This window comes from Beta vulgaris, chromosome 3 (assembly GCF_026745355.1).
Source record: "Beta vulgaris subsp. vulgaris cultivar EL10 chromosome 3, EL10.2, whole genome shotgun sequence".
In the NCBI taxonomy this organism is placed as follows: Eukaryota; Viridiplantae; Streptophyta; class Magnoliopsida; order Caryophyllales; family Amaranthaceae; genus Beta; species Beta vulgaris.
In genome coordinates, this window is record NC_079204.1 from 55,174,310 (window position 1) to 55,190,106 (window position 15,797).

A 15,797-nucleotide genomic window follows, 5' to 3' on the forward strand; every position below is an offset into this window, starting at 1 on the left:
AAAATCACTTTCCTCCCCGCTTTTGCCCGATATTTCCATTTTTTCCTTCTTAGCTTATAGTTTCCATAAACAAAACAAAGCAAAATTAATGTTCATTTACGTTTTTCAAAGAAGAGTAGTTTTCATTGATGGAAAATCATTTTTCCTGTAAATATGTTTCTATCAAACCGAACGAACCGTAAATAAAGTTTGCAAGACTCCATCCGTGGCTATGAAATAAGACGTTATTGTCGTTAGTACCACGCAAGGGTATTATTGTCAAGGGTAGGATCCAAGTTCTTAAATAAGATATTTATACAAAAATGAGAAATTAAACATTTTCAACTCAAGGTTTAATGTTTTCTACCAAATAGCAACAAATATAATAACATATTTTCAACCTCCTTAAAAACAAGTATGACCACATCAACATTATAAATCTACCCTCACGCATTCACAATATAGCTAATATGCTAAAGTGCTAATATACAAAACTCGCAGAAACTACTTATCTAGTTATCTGAATTTTCTAGCCTACAAAATTTACAAAAAGGTTTCGCTTCATGCTAGAGATAGATCATGTATCATCGGAAAGCAACCACATCAGAAACTCTGAGCTTCGGTTCTGGGCACTGTCACTATGATTAGGTGCGCTAATCCTTTTACGCATGAGCATCTCAATATCTGGAAGCTTTCTTTTCTGCCCACCACGAGGCCTTGATCTGAATTGCTCATCAAATTCCTCAAGGTCCCCCTAAAATTAGAGCAGATTCCAGATGAACTTTGCATTAGTAAAAGGCGTTCACAGCTTGAAAAAGTGATCAAACAGATTGTGTAAAGAAACTATTAAGAAGGGAGAGAGTTTTACATGAACATAAACATGGCGACTAGTTTTCTCATGGTTATCCCTCACATGCTTGAAAGCAAATCTCATGCCACAGCCAGGGATGCTGCAGATGAAGGGTTTCAGCTTCAAATGTACTGCCTTTACGTGTTGTTGCATATTTGATTTCTGTTAAAATTGGTCAAATCAAAGATCAGGTTAGAATGCATATTCCCTAATCCATCAAAGATGCAAAATAAACACGAAATAGAGGGTCAAAATATCGTACTGTGGTAAATGAGTGATTACAACCCTCAAAGCTGCATTTCAGTGTAGTGGGTAAGTGCTCATCATGAGTTTGCAAGTGCCGCTTGTAATTTTTCCTTAGGTGCTTAGAACCACAAACCTCACAGTTTACATATTGGTGACAAGATCTCATATGAGCCCTGAGACACTCGACACTTGCAAAGGGCTTCATACAGCCAGGATCACCACAAAATGTTTCTGAAGATTGCAAAACTGAAAATGCACAATCCTCAGTTCCAATCCACAATAGACAGGCAAACAATTCAGATAACCAGAGGCATAATAGAAGAAAAAGTACCATGTGATTCGGCATGCTTCCGCAACTGGGATGCATATTTGAACTCCTTTCCACACCCTTCTTCCTGACAAACGTGTTTGCTTTGTTCCTTTCCGTTGTCAGGTACAGCAGGCTTATGTTCGTGAAATTCTTTCATGTGCCTACTAATGTTCCCGTGAACAGTGAACTCCTTAGTACAATTTTCCACCGGACATTTAAACAGCTTCCCTTGATGCTGAAGAAGGTGGCGATTTAAGTGATCCTTCCTTCTATAACTAGTATTGCAGTCATCTACTGGACAAGTAAAGAGCCTCTGCGAACAAAAAATTGCGTTGCTTAAGAAAAAAAGCCAATGCACAATGGGCATCGTCTAGTTTATCTTAACAATTGCCCCAGTTCTCAAACCTCAAAAGAGAGCGTGTCAGAGGCTTGACTTGATGGAGCTTCTCAGGAGGTCCCCCATCCTGATACTAGTCCAGTCAAGATTTATTTGATAACAAAGCCTCTTCGCATTTTGGAGTTCTCACTTTGGGATCCAATGCTTCACACATCTTGACATAAAGATATTATCTGCAGTATTAACATTAATCAGCTAATAGGTGTCATTCAAATCAAGCAAAAATTAATTCCCTGTCCTCAATTATTCCACAAAAATGTCAAAAACAGGAAACATCAACCTTATTTTCCATAGAACTCTAATTTCGTCCCCTGCTGATATTATATTAGCTTATATCACTCTATAAGAAGGCTAGCACATTCGACGAAACAAAAAACATTGCAGAACACATTTTTATCATAAATATCACTCTATAATTCACTCTTTTTGCTCGTCGAATTACTCTAAATTCAAAAAAAGTATCAGCAAGGATATGTTCATCAAAAACTTAACATCCACCACTAATCACCTAAATTACACTCCAGAAAACCTTACTCTATGAAATAAGAAAAACATCGCCTACATAGAATTTATTTCTAAAAACTTATTTACAATAAGAAAACAAAGAAGCAAAATTTAGCTTCAACAGTAAGAAAAAAGACGCACTATCAAAATCTTCATTCACTTAAAAATCAGTCATATCCAGCACAAATTATGATTCAGAAACACAAAAATTGATCCAAAATAAGAAATTAACATATCGAAAAATCATAATTTATCATAAATTTCAAGCATATAGAAAAAAAAAATATGTGTACCTCAACAGAGTGGCTAAGCATATGTTGTTTTAAATGAGCAGGTTTCTTAAAAGTAGCTCCACATTCTTCGCATGTGTTATTACACTTCTTCTCTTCACCTTCTTCTTCTTCTTCCTCCTCAATCTCTCTCCTCTTTTCCATCTCCTCCTATGATTCAACAAAAAAAAAAACGCATCAGAGAAAGAATCGAAGAAAATAGCGAAGAAAAACATGGAGAAAAAAGAGATTCGATGAATTACCTGGTGATGAGAGAGGATATGCGAGGTGAGGAGAGATTTTTTAGATCTGCAAATACCGCAGAATTCGCAGTAATAACGACGAATATCTCTGAAAATTGGACCGATTTTGCTTGATTCTTCATGTTCTTCTCCCATGGCTGCCGCACACTCTAGAAGTATTGTGCTCGCTGAGGAGTAGAAGTGGAGTTTCTCGATTTCTAGGGTTTGGAAATTTTGGGAGTAGGGTTGTTTGGGGGGTTTTTACTTTTTAATGCGTTTGTTTGGGCTGAGCTTGCGAAAAGCTCGGTCCAGTCCAAAATGGGTTTATTCCATCTTATCCACCCTTCAAAAAGAAGTTACATGCTCATTATATTGCCAATTCTTTTAAAGAATAAGTTGGACTATTATATCAAACTAATCCTTTCCTTCTAGAGAATCACAATCATTCACATAAAAAGCAATAATTTTTTGGATTTTTTGTCATAAAGTACCTAATAAAATACAAGTTTTGTGGAAAAAGACCTAATAATTTTTTTTTTGTCAAAAATGACCTAATAAAATACTTACGATTGTGAATAGGAACCACTTTATGAATTTACGGCCAAATTTACCATTTACTGACATTGACTCTTTTTTTTACCTCTAGTTGACTCTTTAATGTTTTGTTCCTATTTTAATTGATCCAAACATATTGAATTCTCACACTTTCCTCCCAATAGCACAATCTCCATTGAAGGGAAGTATCAACCTATTTGATCTTATCTTGCAACCTTCATCAAATCCAAGGTATGTTTTGCTCTTCAAATTTTTCTCTCTCAATGTTTAAGGGTTTTTTTTAATTTAGGGCTCCTATAGTACGTTTCCCCAAAATCGCAAATTAGGGTTCTTAATTTTACGGTAATTTCTCTTCTCCTCCTAATTTTACGGTAATATAAACAGAACATTAAAGAGTCAACTAAGGGTAAAAAAAAGGTCAGCACCGGTAAATGATAAATTTGGCCGGAAATTTATAAAGTGGTTTTTGTTCACAATCGAAAGTATTTTATTAGATCCTTTATGATAAATTTTTTTTATTAGGTCCTTCCACAAAACTTGTATTTTATTAGGTCCTTTCTGACCAAAAACCCTAATTTTTTCAATCTTCACATAATGATTTGTACCAAACATTACAAGGTTTTGAATTTTGATGTATATTAGAAGAAAATAATAATGGCACATCTGAAGTCGTCAATATTTTTTATCGTAATAACCAAAGTTAACAATGTAACTCAAATCAGATTGAAAAAAACACTTGTTGAATTATCATCTCTAAAAAAACATAAACCAATAACTTAACTCTAGATATTTAAGCCATAATCAATCTTAAACTTGAGTTCTAACTTCTAAAACTATACTATATTAACTTTTCTAGGCCATTTTTTTTTTTTTACTTTTGGGATAATTTATGAATTGAATTAGCATGTCTTTGGCTTACAAATACAACGATTATGTCTATAGGTCGTTGAATCCTGTTTGTGGCCTATGTCAAGGCAACACTTTTTCCTCCCTACTTTTTGTTGTGGTAAACGCATGCTAATTCCTTTCTCAATGCTACTTATGAATGCTACAAGAGAAATTATTACATGATGTAAAGATCAGCGAGTCCACAGTAAATGTCGATCATCGCTAATCACCACTTTATAATAGAGTAGTAGTATAAATGTAAGAACTCTAAGAAAGAGGTGGTAATTATGTGGAGTATCAACCGGAACTCCAAGCTTTGTCAAAGCCCAAGGTTCAAATTCTCATCCGAACAATAACTTGAGGGAACGTGTCTCTTAGGGTGGCATAACTCATAAGCCTATAAACCTGTTATTTTTCATGTTGTTAAACTTTGTACCTTACTTATGAGCTAATGTGCATTGCTAACTTCTAGCTCAAAGATAAGTTCCTATTTTTCGGAATCTGTAACATAAGAAATTCAACAATTGAATATTTTATACCATACAAATAACATATAATTGTTGCATTTCACAAATTAGACCGAGCTTGGAAGGAGGAGGAAAACAAGAAGAAAAGAAAAGACACAGAGGGAGGAGGACTGAGGAGACTGGAGAGAGAGAGGACCCCTGGCGGGAAAAAGGCCGCACCTTGCTACATCCTAAAACCCTACTCTCTTACTTCAATAACTTCATACAACTAACAAAAAGAAACTCTCAAGTTTTACAAAGAATCAATATTTTTCGCCGGAAAATTCAAAAAAATGCCGTCGTTTCCACAACCAGGCACCGTCACCATCTGCGAAATCAATCGCGACCTAAGTACGAACTTCCACCTCTCTCTCTCTTTAATTTTCCTTCCATTTTTAATCTCAACCTAAATTATGCTTATTATGCAGTTACTTCTGATAATTTATCCGACGATCGAGCTAAAGATACCTATGCCAAACTTCTCGTAAGTCATTTTCATTATTTTCTTCCATTTTTGCTTAATTTTTTCGAGTTTTTGTGTGGAAAGTTTGAATGTAGATGGTTTTTATGATTAATTTAGGGGTAAACTGATGTTATGACGTTGTTATTTATTGATAGGGAGTTGTATTTAGTCCTGTGCAATTTGAACCGGAAAGTTTGTCGTTGTCGAGTTCGGTTAACACCGGTGATCAGCAAGGAAGAGTTCCGGAGAAAGGTTTGACAGCTTTGATTGGTGCTGTGAAACGGATTTTTCATCCTAATGATGTAAGTTTGTAGCTCTTATATGTAGCTTATCTGTAGTTTTTGCGGCGAATGCTGATTTTTGTGTATTAGGAGGATGAATTGAATTGGAATGTGTTAGTGTGAATTTTTTTTGGATGGTTGGAGTTAGTTGTTATTGTTCGGTATCTGTTTGCAAGCCTTTATAATTGAAATTTTTTAATGGTAGTTTTAATTGAAGTTGAAGTTTGTCCCGTGTACTAGTGCCTTTTGTCGAGGACATTGGTTATGTTTTGCAAATTAGGTTTTGATGCTGTTTTTACCATTTTATTATTATGTAAGGAAGCTACAGATGGTATTTTGGACTGTTAATTGATTGTTTGTTGCTTATCGCTTTGATTTTTTGGGAGTTGGTGACTAGAGAGTTCGATGCAAATTAATGGTTATGAAGGATCATGTGGGATATAATTGGAAGAAATTATGCTATCTCCTGCAGGAGCTATAAAATCTGATGCAAATTTTAGTCATTGAAGCATTCAAATATTGTGCCTTACCTCAATATCCTGAACTACTAGCAGCCTTTTGTAGGAAAAGATACATTTAATATTATAGAGAAAAGACCTAAAAACTATAGATATTTTTGCTGAATCATGCGTAGGAGAATGAAGAGTCTCACAAACTCTTCATCTTTCAATATTCTAATTGTTGGACCATTATAGAGAGAGAGTTTTTCAGAGATTTCAGCTTACTTTTCAAAATTTAGTTGTGTTTTTGTTTCATCGCTGTTCAGAGATTTGATCCATCACACCAAGCTTGAATATGAAGCTTGACATGTTGGAAATAGAACCTTTTTCTGGTGAAGCTTTTGTAAAGATGTCTGATACTCTGATTGACAATAGCTAGCTTCACCTCTTTCTTCTCTTCTGCCTCTTAATGGGCATGCGATCCACTTTTATGTGGTTCATCTTATTATGGCAAATTGTGTTTCTTTTCTCAATACCAGTCGTTGATTTGTTAATTGTTACCCACCGAAACTTCAGTACACTGCCCTGGCTTGCCTGTGCCTGCAAGTGTCTTTCTCAGCCATATTAAAAATTAGTGCTATATTCATTAAGAGTTCTGTAACGTCTATTTTCTGGTGGTTTTAAGGGCTTGCTTAAATCTATATTATGGCTTATATCAGTGTCTCTATAAGACTATATAGTTTTAGTAGAATGTGCAATACGCTGCATATGCTAGTAATGTCGAAGTTGTAATTTGTGCTTCATATATACGCACATCTTTGATTGATATTGGGACTGCAAGGCACAATTGAACTTGTTGTTTGAATATAGTGATGGTGTAATGTTGCTGATATAGTATTCTCCATCCTCTCAAAACGAATATTGAGTTATATGCTTAGCAGTTATTCAGCAAAGTGTAAATCCTGGGTGTAATGAATGCCACTTTTGAATTTTCACTCTATGATTGCACTGATCTAGTAACTTAAGTCTTTTTTCTTTTTCTTTAAATCAAAAAATTTATTCGAGAACCAAAGTCTTATTCTTGTTTATTGTTTGTAAGATTATGAAGAAGACTCTAGCATTTTTGACATGCTCTTTTTTATTTTCATATCAAAGGTTTTAATGTTGCTTGATGACAGAAATCTCTTCTGTGATAGTAATCTAAGCATAATATTTCTTGCTTCCATTGTGGACTACAGAGAATAATTTTGTTTAAATTATTCCTGTCTTTGATCTGTACTAATTTCTGTTTTCATGAATATTGATGAAAAATTGAAAAGTACTCTTAGTAAGATTGAGATTTCAAATGAGGAATAATTCCTGCTTGCTCTTTCAATTGCTTCTTCTTAGTTTCTTAGTTTTGCAGGTACATTTGCTACCAGAAGTGAATTTACAAGGAGTATCTTGGCACCAACACAAGCATATATTGGCATTTATATCGGGTCCAAATCAGGTTACAATTCGTGATTATGATGATGCTGGTAAATCTTTTATTATGCTCTCTGTACTTTTGACCCAACTCTCTGTCTTTGAGTACCTTGCTCAGTTTGTATGTCATTTTTCTGAGGAAGGGAAGTGGCAGTACCTTATTTCCCGTGGTTTGATGAACAAGCAAGGAGTAATAGTAGAGGCGTAGATGAATGTGAAGTAATTTAGTACTTTCTTAAAAAAAAACATGTATTGAAGGAAGTGACTGCCAAAGGAACGCATTTTCTAGCTAAGCTGAACTAAACATATCTGTAAACATATTTTTTTGCAAATTTTTCTGCAATTGTTGCGAAAGATCTCTGCTTGAACCTTCTTATTTCTTATTAGAATGACTTCTAATTTGAGCAGAAGGAAAGAATCCAAGTATTTTGCATGGTGATTTTCAGAGAGAAGTCAAACTTGTTGAGTGGAGGCCAAACAGTGGGAGAACACTTTCTGTAGCATGCAAGTGAGCATCTTGATACTTTTTGCTCAATAAAATTACTCTGTTTTCCTTATTGTATTGTGCTTATTTCTGTTTTGATATCCTTCAGGGGTGGAATCTGCATATGGGCTGCTTCATATCCTGGCAATCCAGCATCTGTGAGATCTGGGGCTACCACTTTTGTGGGATCCATTTCCAAGGGTTCTGGCACGAGATGGACACTGGTGGATTTTCTGAAGAGTGAGAGTGATGAGCACATAAGTGCACTGTCTTGGAGTCCTGATGGAAGATATCCTTATTAATCCCATTGAGATATTCTATTAACAATTGTTTCCATCCCATTCCCTACTTCATCTAGCATAATGGTGTACTGTGACGAAGAACTGGTGTGTTTCTGGCTTTTGTGACTGATTATACAAAGTTGTTTGCTGAAAACAAATGCTTACGGATTGCGTGAGCGTGACTGCAGCAATATGGAATGAGTGGACTTGGACTTGTGTTTGCGCCTTACCATGCGTCACATATCTTTTGATGGCTTTATGTCGGAAACAGCTGCAAGTTCCAGCTATGTGAACGATGTGTTAAACAAAAGATTGTGCAAGTTTGCAATGACAACCTTGATGCATCCTGTCACCAATTTGTGGTTCTCTCCTATTGTCATTGGCCAGTCTATATTGTTGGTTGGATACGCCAAACATATGCCTGCATGAAATGCCTTTCTTAACGAGATCAGAATTCAACCAATGTGATTTTTAGAGTGAAGTTCCTTCTTGTAGCTCCCTTTGAAGCTTTTCGTTCTGCGATATGTGCTTTGCATCTCTAAATCAATATTTTAATAGCTGAATGCCTATTTCTGTTCAAGTTTGGTGGTTATTGCATTACCTAATCCTTTTCTAGGTTGGAGAGTATTGTTAATTTTGGAAACCATTTAGATGTTTTTTTCCACCCATTCTCTATCTCATTTTTTCCCTCTTATAGATTATTGTCACTTCTGGACATTCATGCTCCATCCTTAGCTTTTATCCTTTGATTAGTCAAAGTTTGCGACAAAGATACCATTGTCTGTAATTGATTTTGGAATTTGACAAGGATAGAGAAAAGGCGACTTGTACATTCATTTTTTATATTTGTGCAAACATTTTGTTCTTGTTATCGGCAGGCTATACGAGGGCTTTTAATGGCTATCTCAATAAGTGCTTCATAAGGGAGCAATAGATGTATATGAATTGTCTGTAATTAGAAGCAATTTTCCTATTGGGATATTGGATGATTCATATGGTTAGTGAGTACTAAGTAGTGACTGCAACAGTGCAACGTAAGATTTTATTTTGAGGCAACTCTATATCCTGTTGATATGCTCTGGAATTCTGGTCTTTGTGCTATATTTTCTCATCCAATATGTCCGAGTTGTCTCTGATAATCTCGAGTGTATGAAACATGTATTGTTGCTCTTTACTGTCACAATATACGAGCTTTCCTTGACTAATTAGCACGTACTTGGCAACGGGGTCATACGAGAGCTCAGCTTTTACAATTTGGGATGTTTCGCAAGGTATGGAAAGAATTCTGGTGTCCTTGTTATGTTTATTTCAGTCTGGTGGTTTGAATAGTTTCTGTCACCATTTATAGGATTTTTATTAACCATAAAGCAGGAGTAAAGATGTGAACCACAACTGCTTCATTTATACGCTATTTTCTAGCTAGTAAAACAAACAAGGGCCAAGGCTTCAAACTTTTTGAATATGATAGCAAAAAAACAGTATTGATAAATCATTTACAATTTGTCTACTTATGTATATTTTTGGGAATTTTCACCATATGCACCCACGGGCCACGCATCATTATGAAAGTTTTACGATATAATCCTTACTTTCAGCAATGCACCATATACCCTTGAGCTTTAGATTTTTTCACCAATTACTCTATAATGAGTTAATGACTCAAGAATGTCAATTGTCAACTATTGCATTAGGTTTTGATGTTTCCGGAGGCTTGAAAATTTTCTTTTCAGCTTTCAAACGTTCATTCATACTTTTTGGGTGTAGATTGGTCTTTACACGCTAACTTAAGGTTCTATTTGGAGGTCATTAAGAGTAATTGGTGAAAATTTTCAAACCTCAGAGGTATATAGTGCATTTTTGAAAAGTTATGGCCTATGCATAACTGGGTATATGCCTATATGGTGAAATTTTAAAAGCTCGGGGTGTATGGTGACAATTCCCCTTTCTTTCTTGGGATGAGCGATAGAATTACAAAGACTCGTGATAATTTCATTATGTCTTTTTTGGGAGTCCAATCTTGTTGTAATGACGACAGCTTCTTCTGCTTACATAGGTCATGGGACTCCTATTCGACGAGGATTGGGAGGCATATCAATCTTGCGATGGTCACCTACTGGAGATTACTTTTTTGCAGCTATGTTGTATGTTCTTAATCTTGTACCATCTTACATCACGATGTCTCCAGATATATTTACAGTCAGGCATTACCTTTCTACAGTGATGGAACATTTTATTTGTGGGAGACTGGAACTTGGACATTTCAACCATGGTCTTCAAGTAATGGCTTTGTTACGGTGAGTGAAAACCTTGGTCCCTACATCAGTTTATTGTAACTGATTTTTGGCTGTAAAAATGCAGCACGCTGTTGAAACTTATGGTACTTACCTTGATAGCTAGAAGGTGGCTTTCTAACTTGTCTTGCTGTTATGCAAATAGATTATTTGTTGATGCGCTGCAACTTGGAAAAAATATGGTAAATATAGTTTATTTTGGCTGTCATCAGCTTGAAGAATGTTATGTGTTAATACTGTTGCTGAAACAGATGAACTGGACCCCCATGTTTGTTACATGCTGAAAGTGTCCAGATCTTTTACTTGTCCCTGAATCTCCTTTGCCCCAAAAGCTTTTTATTTATTTATATTCTTTTGAGCTGTATAATTCTACCAGCAGGGACGCAAATAGCAAGTGATTGCGGCAACTGTTATGATGATTGTTATGAAATGTATCTTCATTACTTTTATTTGTACTATGGATTGCTATGTCAGTTTTTCAATTGCTAATGCACTGCTGTGCTGTAGAAAATGTCCTGAGTAGTTAAATGCAATCAGAGTTTTGTTCTCTTAGTATTGCTTTCCATGTTGAATTACAAAATTCTCTTTGTTCTGTTATAATGATGGAAAGCGCGATTATCATTCTAAACGCCTATATATTCTTTGAGCTCATTGAATGATAAAACCAGTTTTCACTATGAATTTCCATCACCTCTCTTGTGTTTCTTTTGCAGGGGGCAACATGGGATCCTGATGGGCGTATGATATTGCTTGCCTTCTCTAAGTCCTCCACATTGGGATCCGTTCACTTTGCATCAAAGCCTCCGTCTCTTGGTGCTTAAATTTGTTTAGTTTCTCATATAGTTTCTACTATAATACTCCCTCCATCCCACAATGTTTTTATAGTTCCTATATTAGATATATGGTTGTCGGTTGTCCTAATCTTTCTTTTTCACACTTTGAGTAGAAAAATAATTTTCATTCTGTTACACCAATCCTTTTTCTCTCTTCTTCCCATTATTCTCTCTCTTTTTTCCCCTCTCTTGTGCCACTTTAAATTTATTATATATGTCTTGCAAGTTGCAACTACACTTAATCTCCATGTCAAACCCAGAAGTAAAAGGCATCGTGGGAAGGAAGGAGTATCACTTTCTATGTGACCTATCTGTAATTTCTAACCCTTTTCCCATTTTCCGTACAGTTGCGCACTTACTCCCAGTTGATCTGCCAGAGATAGTAACTCTAACGGGCAGGTATTAATAGGCTTACCATCTTCTTGTTCATTCAACTGAATATGATTTGAAAGTGAATGTTCTTCGAGGTGATCTTCCCCATTCCTTTTCGGGAGCGATTCATCCTTCCTGAACGCAGCATACAACACTCGTGTACTGCGCGCTCTCCAAGTGTGCTTGTTCCCCCCTTCTTCCTTCTACCCATGGCAAGTCTGGTATTGCAGTGTGTTGGGGATGTGTGATGTACAAATTTGTCTCTGTTAGTGTTCAGATTTTCACTTTGGTGGCTGGTCCTGGGGGAGGGGGTGGGGGGTGGGGAAGGACAAGGGCATAAGCTGTTAATAAACATGTCAAAGAGGTTTCTGGTGCTGTTTTAGAGTCTTAATTTGAAACACAATACCTGATACTTTTGAAATTATTCTTAGAAAACAGATTATATTCTACACCTAAAGAAATGAACTAAAGTAGGGGGACTGCGTTTGTTATCCAACGAAGATTGCTGAGTACGGTAAATACTGTCATTGTTCTCCAACCAAAGCACCCACATAGCGCCCAAGAAAAGAATTGTTCCACTAAATCTTATGCTTTTCTTGCATTTTAACATCCTTTCTGCACACTAGTCTGTTGCCCGAGCTATTCTCTAAATGGTGTTAGAAAAATATCTTTACAAATATTTTTTAAAAAATATACTAAATATAAGTTTATAGTTGCGATAAAGGTAAAAGTATTTTTTGAAATCTAGAACTTTTTATTTTCTAACAAATATTTCAAAATCAATCATATCTATAAAGTTATATTATTAATCATATGGTCAAAGGTGTAGTAACAAATCATTTTTAAAGTTTACGGAAAAATCAAAAGAAAAGAAGCTTTTAGGTGGGAAATATCTTAATATAGGATCGGTGTACGTTCCTTCGTCCATTACTTTGGCATAATCTAATGGATGACTTCGGGAGTAGTAGGGGAAATCCTGTGAGACCCAACCATAACAAATAACCTTTGTGGAAGCAAAAATGTCATGCGACAATGCAAATTGATTCCCGGTCTCCTCACTAGCAAGACATAAGTACACATATGAGGGGTTATAGTCTTGTGTAGTCTCTGAGCCTGCTAATAAGCACAGGTCTTGACAGTTCCCAAGCTAACCAAGACAGGAGCTTTCATTTGCTTCAGAAACTTACCCTTCCAAATTAAAGTAGAAAGTGGGAAGGATGGGTAAATCTGTCGGAATTTTGTTTCTACTGATCTATGAAGTGGGATGCAAATAAGATTCCTGGTGCTTTGTAAATGAGAAACTGAAGTTTGGTGAACTAGAAGCTCTCCCCCTTCTTGCTTCCACATTCCTTCCTGTTCATCTATATGGTTTTGGAATATTTATTCGCTTGCATGTATGATGCTTTGTTGCAGACTTCTAGCCTTACATTCGCTGCTGTGTTTTACCAAACATGTTTCACGCTCACGATGTGATTTACTGCAGTCAAGTATTTGAGAAGATAGCTTGGGATGCTTCAGGAGAACGTTTAGCCGTATCTTTCAAAGGTGGAGATGAATTATACCAGGGTCTTATAGCGATATATGATGTTAGGAGGACTCCTTTGATTACGGCATCTCTAGTGTGAGTTTCTTAATCTTAATATGTCCTCTGCTCATTGTCTCTGTTTGTTATTGTGTTGTCTCTATTGCATCAGTACCCAGTTCTTTTGATACATGATAGTGCTGATCAAAAATACAAGTTATATGATTTCATCTGTTTATTGTGCATCCAGTGGATTTATCAGAGGGCCTGGAGACAATCCCAAGCCAATTGCATTTTCTTTTCATGACAAGTTTAAACAAGGACCTTTGCTATCTGTGGTACATATTCTACTTTTCAACCTTTAAATTTAACTAGTCTCGTAAAGTTACTTATTTCAGCCCTCCTTCCTATTCAGTGTTGGAGCACCGGTTTCTGCTGCACCTACCCCCTTCTATTTCGTTCTCACATTCTTCCTTAATTGAGGTATGTCTTTTTGTTGATCAGACTTTTCTTATTATCTTATGAATATTAGTATTTGGGGCGGGGAAGGGGGAGAGTTTTGTTTTTCTGATGTCCACCATTATCATAGATCCTCTTCCACCTTGCAATCTCTTTTCTAGTTCCGTCTGACATATAATAGTTTTGTTAGGCTATATGCTGTCCTTGATCTTGTTTTGTGGAGAGAGTCCCTGGTATAATGTACAAGACCTTTCTTTTCCGAGTATGGTAAGTTTTGACGTATTCTCTTTTTGCTTTTTTGAAGAGACAAACCACCATTATTTGCTCTTGAGATCTTTCTTCCTTTGTAGGTAAATTCTGAAGTACTCCAAACGTCATCTCTCATTTCTACTCCATTTTCTCATGGGCAAATATATGAAGAAGTTCAAAACGTTGTCTAATTTATATCCTTCAGCTAAGCAAGCAACTGCAACATCTAGCATACAAGTTCCTTGGCATTTCTGAGTTTTAGGACCATGGCAGACAAGTTTCCTAGTTCAAGTATACTGTGCATCTCGAAAACACCAAAGACAACAGGATTCCATGGCTTCCTTGGTTTGCTGTGCTTTAACTGTACAATTAAATAGGAACATTATTTAAATTCTATAGAAATTTTTGTATCTTCTGTCCAGTTTTTTGCACTTCTGATGATATGCATTATTTTGAGGTTAAGGCTCTACTGCCATTATCGATGTTGAACAATGGGTCGTCTTATGCACCGACGCTGAGCTGAACTGCGTTTACATCTGCATCAGGTTTCTATAACTTTGCAGTGTTTTAGAGAAAAAGCAAGCATATGTCCACCCTTCAAAGTCAGGAAAAAAGGGTAATATACCAAGTATCCACGGCTCACTAATGAGGTCACTCAATATTAGTGGTGCTTTTTTTGTTGATTGGATTTTGCCATAAATTTACGCAAATAGCCAAATAGTTGGTGTCTTTATATCTACTTGTAGTAATTTTCAGGACAACTACCCATAAGTCTAGGAAATAGGTCCACCAACGTTAGCTCATACTACCAGTGAAGGAAGATAGTAGTGCAACTAGCATTGTCTTTATTGTTATATGTTTGTTCTTGGCTTCTTGCTTTTTTTTTTTGAGGGGGTTTATTTGTTCTTGGCTTATTTTGGCATTTATGGTTTTCTAAAACATCATCCCTTTTCCTTTGGGAGAGTGTTTGATTCGTATAGAAAATCGTTGTACATTTAAAGGAACTATTTACTAAAATATCTAATATAAGGCCTAAGGGTATGATATTAACTTGTAGAGAACTTACAACTTTCTTAAAAAGAAAATGGACCATGGGGTTAATACATTAATATACGTATAAGATATTACAATTCACAAAAGGTTTGCTCTTACTCATTCAACAAAATAATAAAAATATTGTCATTTAAGGTGATAATTTTCTGGTCTTCAACGCAGTCAAAGGTGTTTGAGCACCTTCATGGTAAATAGTAAATATCACGTGAGATATCAAACTCTTACTTAATAAATTTGATAGGTGGCAACAAAGCCATGTTTTTCGAGAAGCAAATCGAGCGGCTAATTGGATAGTTAATGTTGGTCATATAGTTACTTCTTCTTTTATTGTCACTCCTTGTGTTAATTATTCTCTTTTCTCTATCTTTGTAACCGATGCATTAGGAGTTCCTCTCGAGTATAGGGTCTCCTAATGGTTTTTTCCTTACCTCTATGACGAACGATCAATTCTAAAGGGAAGAAAGTTATAGATAAAAATGTTTATTAATGTAATTATTGTACATATGCTAAGATAGTAAAATATCATAATTTTTATGTCATTGAAGGTTTTGACACATGGATTAAGGAATGTCATGATTTTGTTTTTGATTTTGATGCATGTAGCTTAAGATATATGCATAAGCATCAAATATTTATAAAAAAAAGCATATTTTTGGAGTTTACTACCAATTAAATTATATTGTGCTTCAGGAGCACGGTGCACACCATGCATCCAGTAAATTTGTTTCTATTTTTGATAAATAAATGTTCTATTTCAACATATGCCCTTAATGATATGGAAGAAAGAAATATATGTTAATAAAAGTAGTTTGTAAATTCGTTATTTATTCTAAGATCATGATGCTTCAAATTTTTA

The 15,797-nt window shown here is 35.6% G+C and overlaps 2 protein-coding genes across 4 annotated transcripts; one reads left to right on the plus strand and one right to left on the minus strand.

The window, feature by feature from the left end:
• Positions 1-276: 276 nt before the first annotated feature.
• LOC104889632 (transcription factor IIIA) lies at positions 277-3,097 on the minus strand. Its single transcript, XM_010674896.4, has 6 exons — positions 2,819-3,097; positions 2,580-2,726; positions 1,407-1,698; positions 1,092-1,321; positions 848-991; positions 277-733 (listed from the first exon to the last, which is right to left on the minus strand). The coding sequence occupies exons 1-6, from the start codon at positions 2,951-2,953 to the stop codon at positions 557-559; spliced, it is 1,125 nt and encodes a 374-aa protein (XP_010673198.2). The 5' UTR covers positions 2,954-3,097; the 3' UTR covers positions 277-556.
• A 1,721-nt stretch (positions 3,098-4,818) lies between these two features.
• LOC104889633 (aladin) lies at positions 4,819-14,363 on the plus strand. 3 transcript variants are annotated; one of them, XR_007272070.2, is made up of 16 exons: positions 4,819-5,097; positions 5,175-5,230; positions 5,365-5,511; positions 7,336-7,450; positions 7,806-7,905; positions 7,991-8,170; positions 9,375-9,433; positions 10,216-10,303; positions 10,381-10,456; positions 11,167-11,266; positions 11,634-11,685; positions 13,142-13,279; positions 13,431-13,518; positions 13,596-13,663; positions 13,821-13,906; positions 13,990-14,363. XR_007272070.2 is itself a non-coding variant. In XM_048640027.2 (15 exons), the coding sequence occupies exons 1-14, from the start codon at positions 5,040-5,042 to the stop codon at positions 13,656-13,658; spliced, it is 1,320 nt and encodes a 439-aa protein (XP_048495984.1). In that variant the 5' UTR covers positions 4,819-5,039; the 3' UTR covers positions 13,659-13,663; positions 13,990-14,363. The 3 variants fall into 3 exon arrangements, 1 of the variants encoding a protein (XP_048495984.1); XR_007272069.2 differs by having other exon boundaries at positions 13,830-13,906; XM_048640027.2 differs by lacking the exon at positions 13,821-13,906.
• The last annotated feature ends 1,434 nt before the right edge of the window (positions 14,364-15,797 follow it).